General features: G+C 42.4%; 2 protein-coding genes across 4 annotated transcripts in view; both read left to right on the top strand.

The window, feature by feature from the left end:
• LOC110985508 (scavenger receptor cysteine-rich domain-containing protein DMBT1-like) overlaps positions 1-5,478 on the top strand; it is a 33,391-nt gene extending 27,913 nt beyond the window's left edge. For 2 of the 3 annotated variants that reach the window (XM_022246575.2, XM_022246576.2), the window contains one exon: positions 1,334-5,478. In XM_022246575.2, the coding sequence (XP_022102267.1) occupies positions 1,334-1,490 (157 nt within the window). In that variant the 3' untranslated portion in view covers positions 1,491-5,478. The remainder of the gene's footprint in view (positions 1-1,333) is intronic. The other variant, XM_022246577.2, reaches the window with a different exon arrangement.
• Positions 5,479-6,392: 914 nt separating this feature from the next.
• Positions 6,393-20,024, top strand: LOC110985528 (CUB and sushi domain-containing protein 3-like). The gene is made up of 19 exons (XM_022246608.2): positions 6,393-6,751; positions 7,506-7,655; positions 8,537-8,719; positions 9,565-9,912; positions 10,928-11,119; positions 11,399-11,425; positions 11,569-11,754; positions 12,154-12,330; positions 12,865-13,047; positions 13,640-13,819; positions 13,936-14,118; positions 14,344-14,526; positions 15,000-15,176; positions 15,385-15,576; positions 16,218-16,409; positions 17,273-17,449; positions 17,956-17,982; positions 18,491-18,584; positions 18,959-20,024. Exons 1-19 carry the CDS (start codon positions 6,673-6,675, stop codon positions 19,464-19,466), a joined length of 3,438 nt encoding a protein of 1,145 aa, XP_022102300.2. The 5' UTR covers positions 6,393-6,672; the 3' UTR covers positions 19,467-20,024.
• The last annotated feature ends 79 nt before the right edge of the window (positions 20,025-20,103 follow it).

The raw sequence follows: 20,103 nt of genomic DNA, 5'->3' as shown, positions 1-20,103 counted from the left end.
CTGCCGTTCGTTTACCACCCAGATACTGAACTGCCAAACCAGTTGCTCTGCATGCTCCATCGTTGTTGTTCTGCATGTTCCATTCATGCTGCAGTGAATAACACACGATAGGTCGATGACTAACTTTTCTAACCATTTTGTACTTTTCTGTTTTGATTTCACATCACATTTATCATGACCTCGCTTGTTAATTTTAATGCTATACAAAACCTCAGATAGATTAAAAGATCTGTAATTCATGTCATTTTTAGTTGCACATTGTCTACCAAAACCCAATACAGCACGATTGCAGAATTCATCAATCAGCACATTAGCACCACAGCTTGAGCCTTAAAGTACTCAGCAAGGCTTGTTCACAGACTTGGCATCCCTCCCAGGACTAACAACACACACACAATCTAACATGCTATACACCACAGTACAAACGCAGCAAGTGATCCCATTACAGAAAGGTATACATCACGACCCATCTGGTACCCATACCAAAACCTTCAGATCACTCTGAGAAATCTTAGGTCTGGTAGCTGCCACGGTCACGTGACAAAAACGGAAGGAAAACCTCCAGCGACGGCCTTGATAGCCAGATAAAGCGTAACACAGGCAATCAACCACAAATACAAACGACAGGACGCATGCATGAAACCATAATGGGCCTATACACAAATGGTGGCGTGATATCAAAATAAGAAAACTCCAGAACAAGGACTTTAACATACAGCAATGCATGCATATTGAAAACAGAGGCAGACATCAGTTAGCTGAAAGAAATCAACATTTACCGAATAATTTGGCTGTGGCTTGAAATTACGCACGAAATTATGATTGCAGCTATACAGCTGTTTCCAGTAATGTAAAGCCGTAGTCAAAATAATTCGGACATGGCCATACTCTACCAGCAATCAGGATGGGCATTTTGAAATGTTTACGGAGCTTCAGAGGTGCCATCCGAAATGCTAGCATCCCGTTCTAGTAGGGTTGACGCTCAACATGAACATATCGATATCACTCAACATGAACATATCGATCTCGTTGATATAAATGACGTTATTCCGAAATGTGCATAACGTCACCCTGCGCAGTTGCGCAGTATCCCACTTTGCAGGAATTGTCAAGTATTTACACTTACAACAGCACATCACATTCCTAACCCTGTGATAAATTACAGGAAATTTTTCAACTTATATACCGGCCGATTTTTCTTGCGAATCTCACGACAGATGGCACCTCCAGAACTCCGCAAACCCTCAGCAATTCTACCAGCAGACAAATATGTAAACGGCCGAGATAGATTTGGCTAAAGCATCTGTTTCAAAAACATCTTGTTTGTCTACAGGTATACGGGTATATCTAGGCAGGAGTCGGCCGAACCAACTAAGGCAGAGAATGAGTACCACATTGACATGCACGAAGGCTCCGACATGGACATGCAGCACGTTGGAGGTCAAGAGGAGCAGGCTATCCCCCTGGCTTCTGGCGCGATGGACGATTAGCCGGCATGACGTTTGGGTACAAGACCTCATAACGCAGCGGGCTATATTTATGTGTATGCCCTAAACGAGGCTTTGTTACGATTTTGTAACGACTTCACTGCGATACACGACGTAATATTAGAGGAAAAAAATGGCTGCCGCGTCAGAGGACTTCATCGGGTAAATCGTCTTTCGTATCACCGTAACATGGACTTCACGCGACAGGGCTTAAAAGCCATTTTCATGCTTTGCACTTCAAAAGCCGTCATTGGTGAATAATTCACTTTTCAAAGAAATAGTATTTTTCATTAATCTGAAACAGTGATTGTGTGGCTGCAAAGGTCAAATTTAACCCCAAAAGCGCCCTCTTGCGACGGTGATCTCCATCAGCGCTGCAGCGCCATGTGATTTCAAGAAAACAGTGTGATATGTGTGGCCTCGCTATTTCAACTTTCAATTTTAAATTCTAGGCTGTAGGTGTATTTCGAACGCGGGCAAAGCTAAATCCCATTCGGGAAAACCTTTCTGTCGATTCATGCACAAATAGTCTCAATTCAGTTAGATAGTAAGACTGTCGAGTGATGTAGCTTTACAGTGAGTACGTAATCAGTCAATAATCGAATTGATTGATACACTGCGTGTATGGTGTTTTTATGAACAGATCTAATACTTTGACTTACGTTTTGTTTCGGTGTGGTTCGAGACTTTTGAAACGCCGTTATTATTACAAACGCCTCAAGACTTTCTCCCCGAGAGTCGCGACCTCAGAGTCACTTGATTCAGTTCTTTCTCTTCTCTCCACTATGTCTTGATACCCTTAAACATTTTGGATATCCAGTATTTTTGTACAGAAAAAGAAAGCAAATGGACTTAGACTCTTTGACAGAATCAAGATTATGGTCATTAAGAGAAAGTATTTATTGAAATGAAGATTAGACTTCAGCCTGGCGAACTGAAGCTGTGGAACATGGTTGGTATTTGCAGCGTATTCTTGGAAACACAACTTTCCTCTTACGTATTTAAAGCCTGTGATTCCTTTCCAGCCCATTTGCTCTATTGCATTGTACATGTATAGCATATAGCCACAGTCCACAAGCGTCATGTTAACACTGTAAATTAAAGAGCACACAGGAGGAATTTGTACATCGTTAATTAAAGTGTTGAGTTACTGTAACTTACTCTTAGATCTATCTGTACAAAGTATAATTTTTTTATGATTCGCATGGCAACATTACCCCTTAAAACAAAACAAAAAAAATGTTTGCATATCTTTTATGAAGAAGGCCTTTCGAGAGAGCAGTATTAGCGAGCAAACACGTTTTTATTTTATGGTGCTCCTTTTATACAAAAGTCAGACTTCTATTTAGAAATAGATCAACCCAGACCCTGTTTCATCTTAGAAAGGAAAAAAAAAAGAGGGTTTCAGTTTATCGCAATTAATGTCCTCCTTATAAGTAGATGTGCTTCGACAAAAGTGACGACTTGTGTGATTTAGATTGAAATATTGAGGTAGTTGAGTGGCTTTGATAATCGAATGATTGTAGTTCCAATTATTGCCTGCTGTTTGTCAAAATGTACCGTCAAAATAAATTTATTACGCTCTATTGACAAATACTGTGGAATGCATTAGTCGGTTTAAGAAGAGAAATACAGCAATGGTTAAAATACAGTGGTCAGATTAATCAGGCAAACAGCACTTGGCAAGTCAGAAGTTTAGAGAACATCGTAAAATAAGACGTTACCTAAACTACCTTTCGAAAATTTGTCAAAGGCGGCTGCAAAGGACCTCTCAGCGGGTTCCAGGAACTAAATGCCTGTTGCAAGTATTGTACAAGCCGTGCCGTGATCTTAAAAGGACCGGTGAACTGATTAAGATTTTTCGTTTGCATGAGTCAAATGCTGTAGCCTAAAGGTGTGTCAATCGGTCGTGTTTAATTCCAGGAACATTAACGTAGACATGTACGTATGTGAAACCACGAATGTATAATTAAAAGGTGTATATTAGGACTTAAATTTTTTTCTGTGAAAATTTATTGAGGAACGTACTCTGCTGTATATATACTGTATTTGAGTATGCGGCTGTATTATAGGTGGAAACACATTTTCCTTCTTTCGTCTGTACCGCTATCTTCACAACCTGCGAAGCAGCAATCAATTCTTGTTTAAAATTAACTTCTGTTGAATAATTGATCAACTAATATTTTTTACAAATATTTGTGTTAAATTCTTGCGTTGTGCGACAACATTATGTGCGGTGCCACTGTGATATATTTCACTGTATTTTCTATTCGAATTAATTTAAATTTGTTTGCCAATAGGGTGTGTGTCGGATTTCTGGTGGAGAATATTCTAACCTTGATTGTTACGCGGATCACCAAAACCTACTACAACACGAAACAAAATAAAGCAAATCAGAGGTGTTTTTTCAAGTCATCGTGAATATGACACATAATGCCTATCGTCATAACTATACTGAATGGTACTTAGAGGCCTCAAAAGTAGTACTTGGAAGAATTTCTCAGTAGGTTTATTAAATTAACAGCAGAGATTGCTTCCTCGAAAAGTTTGAACTGAAGTTCAGATATAATACAAAGCAATGGAAAGCAATATTCTTTTAAGACGAAGTTAAGTATCTAAATTCGGGTGCCAAAAGGTACCCCATCTGGTATCATTCATCAGTTCGATGCAGAACTATTCACGTTATTTTTGTCAGCTTCATTTGAGTCGCTGTTGTGACTAACAGACTTAAACTTGTACCATGTGGTAATGTCTACCACCATTCTTGTCATAATTGTTGGAGGATCAATTGGCAGTTTTCGTCCATGGGGAATTTCTTTTGTACCTGGTACTTTGACTTCTTTTTCGATCTGCAGCAGTGGTATATCTGTGGCTCTTCATTCATTGCTTGGTACTTGGTGAAGTGGCGTTTAAGCGATAGCATTGTGACATGGACGATATTTATAGTTACAGTTTGTGCAGTTGTAGTTAATCGTATTAGACCGTAGTGAGTAAATGCCGCAGGCTCACTGGTGCACCGGAACAATGGACCAATGTTAACATTGGTGAATATGAATTGTATAAACAAATTGTTCGACGATTGTATAATAAATGGAGTGAGTTAATTAAAGTCTGGAAGGCTACTGGGACCTCGAATTGGACAATTTTCAACGGACGACGGGTATAACAGGATAGCATATTGAATTGACTTAACACAACTGCATTGATTGAAAGTTGAGAAATGAAGTCACTAGGCTATCGAAATGTAGAAAGAAATGAGGCGTTAATGCGCAATTAAATAGAACAATATTATCGAGTGATGTTAGATGACAATTGAAGTAAGGGCAAATAGACCAGCTCACTGACGACCCAATTTGTTAATGAAAACAAGTTGTTTGAAGCTTGCGTTTAACAGACTTTAAGTGTAGGCTAGAGTCGATGATAGTTGGACACCAGCAGTTAGGCTTCGATGAGTCCAGGCTTTTTACGCCTTCTAGGCACCAGACGAAGGCAAGTGACAGACGTTTGATAAAAGTAGCGTTATGATAGCACAGTAAGTCTTTTCAAAGTGGCTGAGGTCAACATGTACTGTATTGTGAAGTGATTTATCGTAGAAAAAACCTCGAATTCCCTTTGTATTTGTACTGCATTAATATTGTAGACAAGGCCTATGGTGCCTTATACGCATTCCTTTTTTTCGATGAATGAGCAAAATCTTGTTTGATATACACGGGTTACTCAACATCAATGCGCTGCTGTGAGCATATGGTTAGCCTGGTTGAATGGTAAAAAGTTGTACCGTCATTGGTTAGATATATACACGTGTAGTTAGCCACTACAAATTGTGAATACAGTGTTTCGTATGTAAAGGCCAGGCTAGGCTGTAATGTAAAACAGTTACTCCAACATGACGTTTGAATTTCAACTGAAGAGGATCACTTGTGTGTGGATATTTTGTCAAAAACGTCATTTATTGCTGGATATTAAAAAAAAATAAGTTTCAGAAAATTCAGCACTTGGAAGCCAGTCTCTCTTTTTTGAAATCTAGAAAGCAGTGGAATGTATTTTCATTAATTTAAGGGTGACTTTTTTCCCTAAATGTGCAAATTGTAAATACTGTTTGAAGCTATACTTGATTGCTTTCTTGAAGCAGGGGCAGATCAAGGAGTTTTTCCGGGAGGTGGTCAGGCCCATCCGATTCTTAATGGCCCAATTGCTGCTGATAGACAGATATACAGGAAAATACAAATTTACTGCTTCACTTACCTTTACACAGATAGTAGGATGTCATCTTTTTTGTTATTATTACTATATTTGCTAGTTAACAAGTTTTTTAACCCCCAACCTCCCTCGGTAGGTCCGCGCCCACGAAGATCGCAAAATCTGCATTCAAATATTGTACGAAATCATTGGACCACATCGCGTCACCCTTAATTTTCCATTAATATATGCCCCAGCATTTTTGGATCACAATTCATCTTATCAAGACGTGTTGAAGATTTTGAATGTTTAAAGACGAACTCCCCGAGGACAACGTGCAGGTGCACAGAACAATTAAAACAGAACACCTTCGGGCATTGATGTGAACGAGAACACAGTAGTTGGAAAGACTTAGTTCCATGGGAGATCTCTTTGGGTTGCCGTTCGTAGCGTACTGCCGAATACACTACAGCAACAACATATATATAAAACCCAACTTTTGGGTCAGACCTCAGTTCAAACATCTTTTGGTATGATTTTGCCAGATGACCTATTACATTTAAGACTTGAATGCGCATGTCTAACGTCACCGTTGGGTAAAAGCAGTTCTCCCGGAATTCATATCAATATCAGCGACTGGCGTCAACACATCAGCTGGTGTTCCGTGGAGAGAATTGTATCGATTATTATATATGTCCCTACCGCCTGTCAATACTGCAATCATTAATCGATCGAACGTGAGTCGTGAGAAAGTATCCACGTATATACATCACGTATTTGCATCATCAGAAGGCTTTCAAAAATATACTTTGCCTGTGTGCTTGTGGTTCAAATGACTCCACTCTTTTGATTTGTAGTAGTTCTATACTAGAATGAGAAAATCTGGCTTGTTGAGTGACTTGTGTAGAAAGCATTGATTGACAGCATTCTTGGACTACCTGGGAGAATGTTTCGTCGGCCTTTTGCGTGTTTTGCGTGCTGTGATTGAATTAATGACCAGGACACAATGCGCTGCATGGACTTAGGATTTTGGGTCATTGTGGAGTGCATTTTTCTGCTCGTTTTTCAGACTTCGTCGCTAAGAGGTAGGCTATGCATCCAACAAGGTGCCACAGCTGTCAGGAAGACGTTGTGTTACACCTTTAATCCATTGAAATCGTGCCTGTATAGGACCAATCGTGTTGTCGAATCCATCACAAGCCCTGTTGTTACCAGTCCAATCGTGTAAAGGCAGAACAAAGACAGAAGTATGCTTTTGTCACAGTTTATTTGATTAGCCTACGACCTGGCTTCATACTCGATGACATGCGATGGACTTGTGGGGACATTTGGTGGACTCGACCACAGAATCGTCCGGGAGTAGTTGAAACTGTTCTCCGTTGGATTTGAAGCGGAACTCTGCTGTTGCAGTGATGTAGACTCTTCACCCCCTCCCGTTTAATCCACTTGTTTCTCCATTCCACCCCTCCCCGTTCTGTCCAGTCCTCCAATCTGCCCAATCCATTCGTATGGCTAATATGCTGGACTCCCTTTGTATCCTATGAGCCAAATGCATCTGTCAAAATTTACACGCAAAGTCTTCCAGAGCGTGGTCGCATTGGGGAATTGTTGGGATGGAAGTAAAAACGCTGCTGGGTAAAGATAACGTTGCATATGTCATTGGATTTTCATGAGGGCATGACGGGGCCACACGTTTGCAGGTTGCTCCCAGTTCCACCTGTTTACAACCTCCACATTAACCCTAACACTCCTCTATCCTTCACCTGTTGGAGGACTGAGGAGTGTTAGGGTTAAATATGGCCATAGGTTTGATTCTGCATGCAAATTGTCTCCCAACAGCGCAAAGTCAGACCGAGGGCTCGGTGCGGCTTAGACGGGGCATCAACAGTCAGAGCGGCTATGTGGAGATTTTCCATGACGCTGAGTGGGGGAGAGTGTGCGACACGGACTGGGATCACGCTGATGCCCACGTCGTTTGCAAGCAACAAGGTGAATTTCCACAGGTTACTTTCTCTTGCACTTCTTGTTTATATTCCTTAAATTGTTGGTGCACTGTAACGAGGAGTGGCCCCTGTAACGTGGCGTACTTTGATTGCTAGAACAATAATTTTACCTACAATTTCACCGTAAGTAAAAATTTCATCAAGCTCGGGTCATCAGTTGTGCCATATCTCCGGACACCACCGGTTTCAAATTTTGGATTGAAATTCATGACACCGAAATTGTTCGCAAACCCTCAACTGCATGTATTATAAAGGTAATGGTACAGTATATAACTGATAGGGTTTACAGGTTTTAAGAAAAGTGGTTTGGTTGGAAACACTGCACGAGAAAGCCGAGGGAAACGTGGAAGTGGGTAAATCTGGTGCAAGACCAGTTCTGACATGGCTGATGAACTGCTTCGTGCTCAGTCATCTGTGACAGTAAATTGGATTTCTTGGTGTTGTAAGAAAGAGGACACCATTAGTTAATAAATGGTGGTTGCCAATTTTCAAAATATTTAACATTATCCAAGGTATTAACAAATTTATCTCGATTTCCTTTTTATAAAAATACACTGTAAATTGGCCTGCGATACTGAAGGCAATTTATTAAACGCAAAAGCTGGTGGTTTGTGTACCATTTTGATACCAACATACATTACATAAAACGTTGTCGCTAAGGTGACTCAAAGTGGTATCTGGACAGGGCTACTGGGAACATATTGATAACAAATGATATAAATGTAACATTACACTGAGTTAATTCAGCCCAAACGCTTATTTGTCAACCGAAGACTAGAACAGTGTAGCAAATGTTAAACGCGGTATATACGTACGCAACTGATGACTTCTGATAATCATGCGGGATATTCACGATTTCCCTTTTAGGTTACAATGGAGCCAAATTCCCAGCATCAAACTTCACAGAGCCCCCAAACCCTGGTCTCCCAATAATCCTCGACAACTTACAGTGCACTGGACGGGAGACAGCGCTCGCCGACTGCCCAAAGGGCGAATGGGGCCAAGTGACGACTGGGTGCCAGACTGCCAAAGTGGAGTGTATGTCCTACGGTGAGAACATTTTCTTTCCTTTTTTTTGTTTGAGTTATTGCTACATCAAGATCATATGAAAGAATGGAAGTTGGGTAATTGTCCACCCGTGGGCTGATAATATGAACAATGAAACGAAAACATTTCTGCTCCAATTCTTCAGTACTTGGATTATAGGATGGCAGATACAATGCGGGACGCATAGTTTTGACAGTAAAATGGCACTGAATTCCAGGCTGGGACTAAGCAAGCTTAAATCAATATGTGGGCGTTTCTACTGTCTTTCCCACTATATATGTTCGCGAGTTTACTCTCACAGTGATTAAAGGGCAGCTGCAATCAATTTGTTAAAAGACTTTATGTCTTCGTTAACCTTATTTTCACCTTTTGTTTCACGATTTCAATGGGTATTTTGCCCCCATTTTGGTTTTTATGCCGATGAGCACTTTCATATTCATGAGCAAAATTGCAACATCATCCCAGGAAGAGAGTCTCAGTGTTGGTTTGTACACAAAAAGTGCCGCATTTTCGTTAATCTTGCTGGACTAAATTTCCTCTTTGATGATTCCTTGCTGTTTATGTGCATAGCAATGAGCATGCATCAATCCCATTCTCAGAAATGTAAGTTACTTCTGGTTTTACAGTTTGAACAGAAAAACCTTTACAATGAACTATGTTTTCCCGAGATGAAATCACGATAACAGCGCCATAAGTTTCCAGGAAAGCTTGGATAACTTTCAAAGTTTTAAAAGGTGAACTTCAGAGTGTATTTATTACCAAATAATGAATGCCAAAGAGTTTTCGCACATAAAAAAATTGCAGAAAAATTGTATCTGAGAAAAAGTTTTCTCTCGTCATTCCTGCAGTGCCTCAGTTCATTGGTTGCTTCTCAGATGACTTGGATCGCCTCCTGCCGGACTACTCCGGCCACTGCGAGCAAGGTCTGCAGGACCCCCGTTGCGGCGGATGCGACTTCACCAACAAATCCTGCGACAGCGCGTCCATGACCGTGGAGCTGTGCATCGAGATCTGCTGCAATGACAACGGCTTCATCTACGCCGGCCTGCAGGGCGGGGACGAGTGCTACTGCGGGAGCGCTACGGCCCAGTACGCCAAGATCGGGAGGCTTCCAGAGGTGCTGTGCAACACGCAGTGTTCTGGCAATCCGGAGCAGTCTTGCGGTGCGGATTACAAAATGGATGTCTACGACTGTAGTAAGCATGCTGAACTCTGAATTCTGGGATTAATTTAAGAAGGCATTTAAAATACGTGGTCTGGATTTCCGCTGAAATCGAATGTGCTGCATAGGGCTTTTCACCCATGACAATGAAACCTGATTTTCCTTGTTTTTGATGTGAATAATGTGGTGTGTCCATATTTCAAGAACAAAAAGGGGTCGCACCGAATTTGTTCTGTTTTCTCCCGCACAGCTACATCACAAAATCTGCTTGATTACACAAATCAATAACAAATCCAGATTTGCCGAACAATGGAAACTGTAAATGCGGGTACCGTTGTTTTAATTAGTTTGTTGAAATCAACAGCGTGGTTCATGCGCACGTCCAAGGCCAATCGCCCATCTGTCGCTAGAGTTCAGATCTAAGTATAGAGGTCGATAGCACATGTAAACATAAATTATATGCATTTCACACACTATGCCTATAGAATATTATGCCAAAACAACTATTGAAAAATCTACCGATAATAATCGTGCAATGTCGTTTGGCATTCCAGCGCCACGAAGTTTATCGAAAGGCTTTGATTGTTAACAAGTCTAATTACAGGATATGAAAATACACCTTTTTGTCAAACCGAATTCAAGAAAAGTCGCAACGGTTCGTAGTTATGTATCGACATTATATTGGTACAGTGGCGCTTCTCACTGCGTTTTTGCACCTCTTATATATCTGGATGACCGACAATCTGTTTGGATGGGGGTACCCATGTATAAAGGCGCCAATAGAATACTTGCTCCAGGGAGCATCGTTTTCTGACTACCTCAGAGTGGATAAGAGGAATTTTAACCTTTTCCGCCTGGTTGAATTAAAATCTTGCAAGTGTGCTCTCCTCATTTATCTAAAACCAGTTAAGTCACGTGTAGTAAGACTTCTAGTTTCACGAGTTTCACGACAGGTTGATGCCTAAATTTAGTGATTACAGACAAATGTAAGGTCACCGATGATAAGGTGATCCCTTCCACCACGTGGTGGGTTTTTCACCATGTCGTAGGCTCGGGTTGTGAAGCTCCAAACGTCAACAAAGTAAACCTTCGCACGTCCCCGGCCGTGGTGCAAACAACACTGTACAAGACAGGGCAAGCGCTGACCTTCTTCTGTGAGCCCGGTTTTCAGCTGCAAGGGGCTACGACCATCTCGTGCCAGCCAGGGGGACCGTGGAGCGCCCCCGTGCCTGATTGTGTGGGTGAGTACAACATGCACCTGTATGTTTGGTCAGTATACGTCGATCAGTAATAAGCATGTGATATATAAAGGCTGATTGGCTTCTAGATGCATTGGTATTATTCGGGACGGTCTCATGTATATTGTACTCGAATGTTTATCATATTATAGACAAGTTCCGTGGCTTATGTAACAAGTGTTATTTATGTTTGCTTTTAATGACTGTTACTTATGACAGAAATTCTTCAAGGAAGTATGACTGTATTATCCTGTAAATAAACTGACTTTCTTTGTGTTTCAGAGCCAACCTTAACCGAAACGCCCCCTGGTAAGTTCTACCCAAATCGTATTCAAGTGGACATACAGACTTTTTCCATTGAGTATGCATGTAAAACTGTTTGTCATCAAGTTCCCAGCAGCACTTAAGAGCCTATGAGAAACTCATTTGTAGCTCGTTTTTGCATTCAACAGCTAGCAGTCCTTGTTCCTATCCAACGACTCTGCCACAAAATGGAATCTACACGCCTGCCGCCGTGTCGTTTCAACCGGGCTCCGCCGTCCAACTCTCATGTGATCCTGGCTACCAGATTACGGGAAATCCGACGCTTACATGCCGCAGCAACGGAACATGGACAACGGAGGACCATGCATGCTCAGGTAGACAATCTGTGTCTGAGTTGATACAGACGGTTGGATGTGTTTTTGAAGTGACCTCATTAAATTCCCATGCACTTCTTTTCCACACACGTATGGGAAATGTAGAACACATGATTTTCACACATATTATGAGCAATTCGACCGAACACTCCTTCGTTAAAGGCAAAAGACATTTTGGGATTATTTCAGACTGAAAGCGCCATCTTCATGCAGTGTACATGTATTAATTATATGTTATGCTTAACCCTTTGTGGAAGCCTTTTCCTAACATGAACGTTAGCCTGACCATGTACGTCCTTGCATGAATAGGTACCTGGGATAGAACCCTACCGAAATTCTCGCAGGTCCAAACTTGAATTTTTAAAAAATAAATTTATTCATCAGCTTTTTTCTTTGTAGTTGTAGACTGTGGTCTGTTACCACAGTTCCCGAATGCAATCCCGTCAACCTCAGCAACTACGTACGAAACTAGTGTGACGTTCACTTGCGAGTCGGGGCTCGAATTGACTGCCGGCTCTACGGGCAAGACCTGTGATGCTTCGGGAAACTGGATCGGCCCAGACCCGCAGTGCGCAGGTACGACGGTTTCTGTGCTACACAAATCTTCTAGAGTTGACTCTTTATCGAAGCCTCCTTTTTGGGACTAAATGGAACAAGAACGTCCCGATGCACGTCACAGCAACTTGAGCGGCATTCTGCTCAGGACCTCCTGAAAAAATTGATGCGCTCGAATTGATTGTCCGTTTGACGGATTTAGATTCGTACTTGTGACTAGGATTCAAGCACAAAATCCTGCAATTTTACATACGTAATAAGGGTTGGACATCGCCTAACACTAAGCGAAACTTGTCCATATGATATCTATTTTTATGCAAATTACAGTAAAGATACATTACATACATATAGACAGGAACCAGTAATCTTGACCATGTTGCTTCACTATATGGGCTTGAAAACGTCTGGTTCGACATTTCTTGTTGCCATCCCACGATCGAAAAGTGAGTGCTTTATCCGTTATGAAATTCACACGGAAAAATTTTCAAGTTTGCGCGTGTTTAGTCCCTTTCAGCGTTTCATCTAAATTGTAAAAACTGTTCCTTTGACCCCAAGGTGGATCTACCTGCGCCTTACCGCCCCTCCCGACCCGGGGTCTGACCACACCGTTCAGGGACTCCTATCAGCCCGGCGATGACATCTTCTTTTCATGTTATACCGGCTATAGGATTGTTGGCGCCACCAGTGCCACTTGTCAGAACGACGGGACTTGGAGTGACAGTGTGCCAACGTGTGAAAGTGGGTATACAGAGCAATGACCTATCCATTAATACGACTTCAGATGCTGATATAAATTGATGGTAAATAGAATCAAATACGCAAGAACCTACACTGACAGCTCGAGGAAATTCATGTATAATACGGAGTCCCTTAACCTGTAAGCATCACCTCTACCCAAGGGACCCATCACCTGTATCCCCTTTGTTCCCGATGAGGAAAGGCTGTGTTTCAGTGCGTGTTTAAACTAAATCTGATGATTTATCTTTACTCATTCAGTAAAGCTCTTAAAACTACAATCAAGGTGTTCATGTAGGCATTTTAAGTCAGTAATCATCCAGAAAAGATCTCACTCACTCATCTGAATACAGGCGATTCACAGTAGTGCACCTCCAAGAGTTTGCAACGCGTTGGCCAATCACAACGCGTGAAATCTTTGCGCACTTGGTCGACAGATTTCGAGCATTGTGATTGGCCAACGCGTTGCAGACTCTTGGAGGCAGACTTTAATTTGTGAAACGCCCGTATTCAGATGAGTAGTCTTTTCTGGATACTAATTACAGACTTGCTACTCCGTTTTACTGTTCGCTTCCCTTTTTTGTGTCATATCCAGTCGTGGACTGTGGCGCCCTCCCCCAGTACCCTTTCGCCACGCCCATCACAACGGCAACAGTATTTGCGACCTCGGTAACCTTCCGGTGTGACGACACCTACGAGTTTGCGAACGGCGCAACGCCATTTAAGACGTGTGACCAAAACGGCCGGTGGGTTGGCATCGACCCTGTTTGCGAACGTGAGTTGTGAGGCCTATACTTCCATCACTGTTTGTGTCCAGATCCAAAATCCTTTGTTGCATTTTGATGTAGGCATCCCTATTATCCTTTCTTTTATCAATATTCCCATCTGTAGAGTCTGTGTGTCCTCCTCTGCCGAAATACTACCAGGCGGTTCAGAGCACAGATGTAATAGTCATTAACACCGTGGTGACTTTTACCTGCGAATCTGGATACGAACTTCGGGACTCCAACCCTGCCCCCACGAAGACTTGCACTAGTGGAGGCATATGGGCGGGTCCAGATCCAGTCTGCCAACGTAGGTATCGCGAATCTTGAAATGGCTTGGGTGAAAACCTGAATTCCATGCCGTTCAATCATATGGTTGGGTTCACTATAAATATTGATAAAGGACACTTTTTTATGGTTGGAACTAGATAGAAGTGGATGGGCAGTGCTTAATTTCTGACACCATTCAATTATTATATTCAAGATTTCTGATGTGATAGGCCCTAAATAGTTCTTTCTTTAATATCTGTGACAGGTTCGGGTTGCGCGCCCCTGCAGTCCTATCCCAACGCCATCAAATCGACCGACGCCACGGACATCGGAACCGTCGTCTTCTTCACCTGCCGTGAGGGGACAGTCAACCTACTCGCTCCCGACGAACCGACCAAGACCTGCTCGCCGGACAAGGAGTGGGTCGGACCCGATCCAAACTGTGTTGGTAGGTAGCAAGTAGAGCACATTCCCTAAAATTATTTTTGGGGGATCAGTTGATGAATCAACAAGATTAAAATTGATGTTGTGCACTTTACATGTGCCATCATTTCCATTATAGGCTGCAGGCAAGCATGAAAAATCTAGCTGTTCTTGATGATAACGTATGCTTTATAGTCCTGCCACACTGCTTATGGGACCGTCCTCCCTCGTCATAAGCGGCCAAAATTTGACACACTGGCCCTTGGGCTTTATCATTTTTCTTTGGTTACTTGGGTGAGCCATTTTAAGAAGACCTTTACGTTCATACAGCAAAGACGGTTGAACTCATTTTCCCACGTTGTTTTGAGAATCATGACAGTAATTTATGTAAATTATTCATATGATGTGCACAGTTCAAAATCATGATTTTTGTTATACCAAAATGCCCTCAGTGTTTACATGCAAGGGAAAAAAACCCCACTTGATCTGTACATGCAGTTGACAGAGATTGTGGACTGCTGCCGGCGTTCCCACACACCATTCCAAGTACAACGCTGACCAATCTCAACACAGAGGTGTCCTTCCAGTGTGAAGCCGGATACCAGTTGGTTGGAAGCACAGCAATCAAAAGGTGCACTCAGCTGGGATGGCAGGGAGCCAATCCCACTTGCCAGGGTAAGGGATGCAATTATTGATAAAAGAAACAGTTGGGTAGTTCCACGCTTTTAAATTAAAAACAACTTTAAATGCAAACGACGAAGACGTGTTTCACGAAACCCCTCTACGTGCAACTCATTTTCCACAAAACCGCTCCATTTCGTATGAGTAACACTGGCCAAGTCTCTCTGGGAATGTTTATTGCATATTGACTTTCATACTTCAGAGCTGACTTGCGGACCTATACCCACCTTCCCTCACGCCGAAGTCCAAAACCCATCTGGTAGCCAACGAGTGTCTACCACCGTCACCTACATCTGCCAGGAGGGTTACGTGCATCAAGGAGGGGACGGGAACCAGCCGTTCAAGACGTGCATGGATAATTTGAACTGGGAAGGAATCGACGCCAATTGTCAGGGTAAGAAAATCGTCGTTCAAAATTTGGAGCCACTTTAATTAAGAACTTGGTTCGCTATTGGCCTATAATTGGGGTGTAGACTATTGTGTCAACGATTCGGAATCATCCTACTGAAGTTGGTCCCCTGACTCATAAGTAGCCGCGCTTATGGCGTATTGCAGCAGCTGAGAGGAAGGCTCGAAATTAAGATTCCTGATAATTTTTGACCTTAGTTGGACAAGTTGGACCCATGCCACGCGTGGGCTCGAACATGTCACTCTGGTCAAAACTGTCCTGGGCGTTTTGTCTGCATCAGATATCAGACACAGTTCGCATGGTCTAATTTGGCCTTGGATGTAGGGTTGGTTTCACCTGCCTCCAACAACAGGTGACTGTGTTATTTACAGAAAACATGAGGCACTACATCTGGACTCATGTTATCTCTGTGCACGTTTTCCCTTAATACATCTTTGCCATTTTGACACTGTTATTGGTTTCTGGCTGTCTTCGTCTTCTGGGACACTCGATGCGGGTGGACATGTCTCAGGGGAGGACACAAAACCAGCAAAACCCTTTGTTCGTGTTTTAAATTGGTACAAATGGCCTGATCACTTCGTAATAAGTGAATACATGGAATGTCAATGTATTGGTGTTGACATCAGAGCTGACTTGCGGACCAGTGCCCATCTTCCCTCACGCCGAGGTCCAAAACCCATCCGCTAGCCAACGAATGTCTACCACCGTCACCTACATATGCCAGGAGGGTTACGTGCATCAAGGAGGGGACGGGAGTCAGCCGTTCAAGACGTGCATGGATAATTTGAACTGGGAGGGAACCAACCCCAATTGCCATGGTAAGTTGTGATTGGGAGCAAAATTTTTTACCGAAGTTCGACCTGCGTGTCGCGAATCAAACACTTAGTGTCAGAATTTTTGTGGGATGGCATGTGGCCTCGATCGCGGTAAGGATATTTGACTCCCAATCATCAGATGCTTGAACCCAGCAGCTTGAAGATAATGTGATCATGGGCAAGTCACTCCCCCCCACACACAAACCCTTACACAGCAATACTTGTGGGGTATTTCCTTTGTTCTCGTGTACAAAACTCTCACACAACACGCCAAAAATTTCAAATTCCCTCCAATTTAAACCAAATTCACTTTCCCGGGTTGAAATTTTGACCGTATGTCCCTTATATAAAACACTTCAATTTGCGACAGATTTTTACCCCTCAAATTTCCCCTTTTTGAGTTATTTCCAACTATCGGTGTCGTGCAATTCTTGTGGGGTACCAATCTAAAAACTGGCCTTGTGGGGTACTTCCCATTGTTCCGGTACCCCACAAGGCCCCATGTATAAGCGCACACTCACCCACGGACGCCGTTGTCTGCTCAGGTGCATGGGTATCCTGTGAGGGCAGAGACAATGTTGGATACAAGCTGCCAAGCGATCTTGGCTGGCGAACAGGGCAATACTTGAAAAGCACTTAAAGATTGTTGGTACAACAGAAAGCATTTTACATTTATAAGCCTTCAGTTATAACATTGTTATTCTTATAAATGATCCATTTCATAGGATCTTTTCATCATTTTTAATTTAATGGGACGCAGTCGGTGCGTGGCATCGCAAGACGATGGGAAACTTGCACTCCCAAATAAATGCAATAAATACCCGAATCTAATCTTAAAGAAATAACTACATGTATGCTGCATGCAGCTGTAGACTGTGGCCCGCCAGACGAGGTACCCCCTGGCGTCATCGCCAACGGCACAGATTACACATTCAACAGCAGTGTGACCTACACGTGCAACAGCTCAGAAGAGTTCATCGTCGGAAATGCGACCGTCTACTGCCTGGCCACCGGGAACTGGTCGTCCGACGTGCCCGACTGCGGTGAGTATAGACAAGACCCTTGAGCGCGTATGGTGACGGACGGGCTAGGAGCAGGAAAAACCTTTCTTAGGCCTAAAAGAGTTTGTCATAAATTATACTTTTCTTCTTAGATTTTGCATCACTTTCGCTGGAGTTACGGTTTTGCCGTTTGTTGATGATTCTGCAATTTATTTGGAATTTTTAAAGCTTCACCAAAGTTTTCAATTTACGGAATGAATATGTGCAAATGTTGACCCAAGTCATCTGCATTTTTGCTACAAAGCACTGATGGGCACTGCAGTCCTCATCATTTCGTGAGTTCCAAAACTTTCTGTCAAAAACATGCGCAGAGCAGAATAACATTGACTCTTTAGAATCAGTTATTTACATGTGTAGTGACAAAGTAATGAAAATGCAGTACCTTCAAGGGTTATTAAGGCAATGCCATGTTTTGTTCTATGGGTACAACAGCTTACCCATTGGATGGAGCGTAATTATTTCTTTAATGCTTTTTTGTGTGTGTCCAGATGACGTATACACAGGAGCTGAAAGCGGTACGTGTTGCTTTAAATCTTCATTCAAGTCAGCTCAAAGTTCATATTGATTGACTCTCAAATAGTTGAGCCATTTTAATCCATATTTGGTGAAACATTAACTTTTGGTGTGGTGTAAATCCATGCCGGGGAATGGGGGATGGGAGATGGCTTTTAAAAATTCGAAAATTCGAAAAAGGGTGGGGATTGCTAAACACCACGACACTAGGAGGCGCTGTTCATGATACAGATGAGTATTTTACATAAACTTGCACCCTATAACCTTATAGCAAACAGGCTTATTAAAAGATTGTGTAACTTTTCACCCTCTTTAAATTCGATAAATGTGAGCGGGATGATGGAATAGTCTATCCCTCTGGTAAAAAAGTGGGCGATATGTACCCCCCATTCCCAAATACTGTATTTGAATAAATCAAACCTTGGTTTCCCAAAAGTGCTGAACATTTCGCCACCATCCTTAATTACAGTGTAATTTTACAACTGTGTCCCGTCTCTTTGCACGGTACAGATCCCAGGAATATTCCGTACTGGGTCTGGATAATTCTCCTTGCTCTCGTCGTGTGTCTCATTTTTCTCATAGCGTCGTACATCGTCTACAGGGTGTACGTATGATTTTTTTCACCTGTTTTATATTTTTTGCTTTTGATTGGTTTGAAAAAAGGTCATTTCGATAGATTTGATGGGGTCGGAGTGAACCATGGTGAGGTTGGGTTTAGTCAGTTTGATTTGATTATCTTTTGATTTTTTTTAATTACTTTTGATTTTTCTGGTGATTTTTTCATTGTCTAATTACCGCCTTTTTCGTTTCTTTTTGCTGATATGTAGCAATGTAATATTTCCATCAGTCATTAATCTAACCATTATACCGTTTGTTTAAATATTCCCAGGAAGCAACTTGTTGGCGCAAAGCGCTGTGCTTACATGAAAAAAAGCTTACTTGTTTCTTTTCATTTTGTTTCTTTCTTGAACACCTCAGGCACACAAGGCCGTACGAAAAGTACAAGAAAAAGAATGCCGACAGTAGTGCACCCGGTCACGATCCCCCGCAAGTACCGCTGCACGGTATCGCCATAAGCGACCCACATCCAGTCGGCAGTACAAACTACGGAATGGCCCACGACGAGGAAGGTGACACCGGCGTGGCTTCCAACGAGTCTGATCTACAGGATGTGTCGCTGGGATCAGAATCAAATTATCGCTACCTGGGCAATCCGTACGCGGAGTCCGTCCGCAGCGGCTCTGTGCACCCGGCGAGCGGCACCAACGACTCCGGCATGTACCCGTCAGACCCCGAGAGCAACTCGGTCGGTACTGACGTCGCTGGGGCCGGGTACGGCGGGGAGAATGCAGGATCGTCCGGGAAACAAGCTGGGGATAACCATGACGGGACAAAGCAAGAAGACGTGGAAAAGAAGGAGAAGGACTTCGTTGACGACATGCTGGATTCTGCTAAGGAAAAACTGGATAATTGTGTCGTTCAGTGAACAACGCAGATTTATAGCTTGCAACAGACATTTAAATGGTACTTAAAATTTTGATTGCCGCTGAAAGATTAATCAGTTTAACCTGCGTGCGGATTTTATATCTGGATTTCCAAAATTATTTCTTTCTGCAGAGAACCCGTGACAAGCTGCTGTTCATGTAAATAATTATACTGGACAGAAATAAACTACTTATTAAGTACAGAAAAGGTACTTTAGGAACGAGGTCGTTCCTGTTTTCGATTTTAAATATTTGAGGAACATAAAGGTGTTAGATCAGTCATGTACGGTGCGGAATTTCTTAACAGACTGCAGTATATATTCATTAACTCTTAAAGACTTTCTTATTTGGGTTCAAAGTTATAGATGGGATATGACGTCATAGCCGTAAATTCCGCGCTTGGTGTATTGACTAGCAAATCATCTGATGATGATGCAACTTGCTTATAATTTTTTAGTCTTGCGCTTTACGTATCGATATTTCACAATAACAGACGATACCGGGAATAGATTGCGACAGGAGTCGACATTCGAATAAATAAAATGGCGTCGAAGTTTTTAGCACTCTTGTACTTACCTTTGCAGAAGAAATCACTTTGCTACGATACATCAGATTCTTTGGGTTAAATATCCGGGGTGC

The sequence above is a fragment of the Acanthaster planci genome, linkage group LG18 (assembly GCF_054643075.1).
Source record: "Acanthaster planci isolate LZ-2023a linkage group LG18, COTS_SCS, whole genome shotgun sequence".
Classification (NCBI taxonomy): Eukaryota; Metazoa; Echinodermata; class Asteroidea; order Valvatida; family Acanthasteridae; genus Acanthaster; species Acanthaster planci.
The sequence above is the reverse complement of the archived record's forward strand: the minus strand, read 5'-3'. Positions and strand labels throughout refer to the sequence as shown.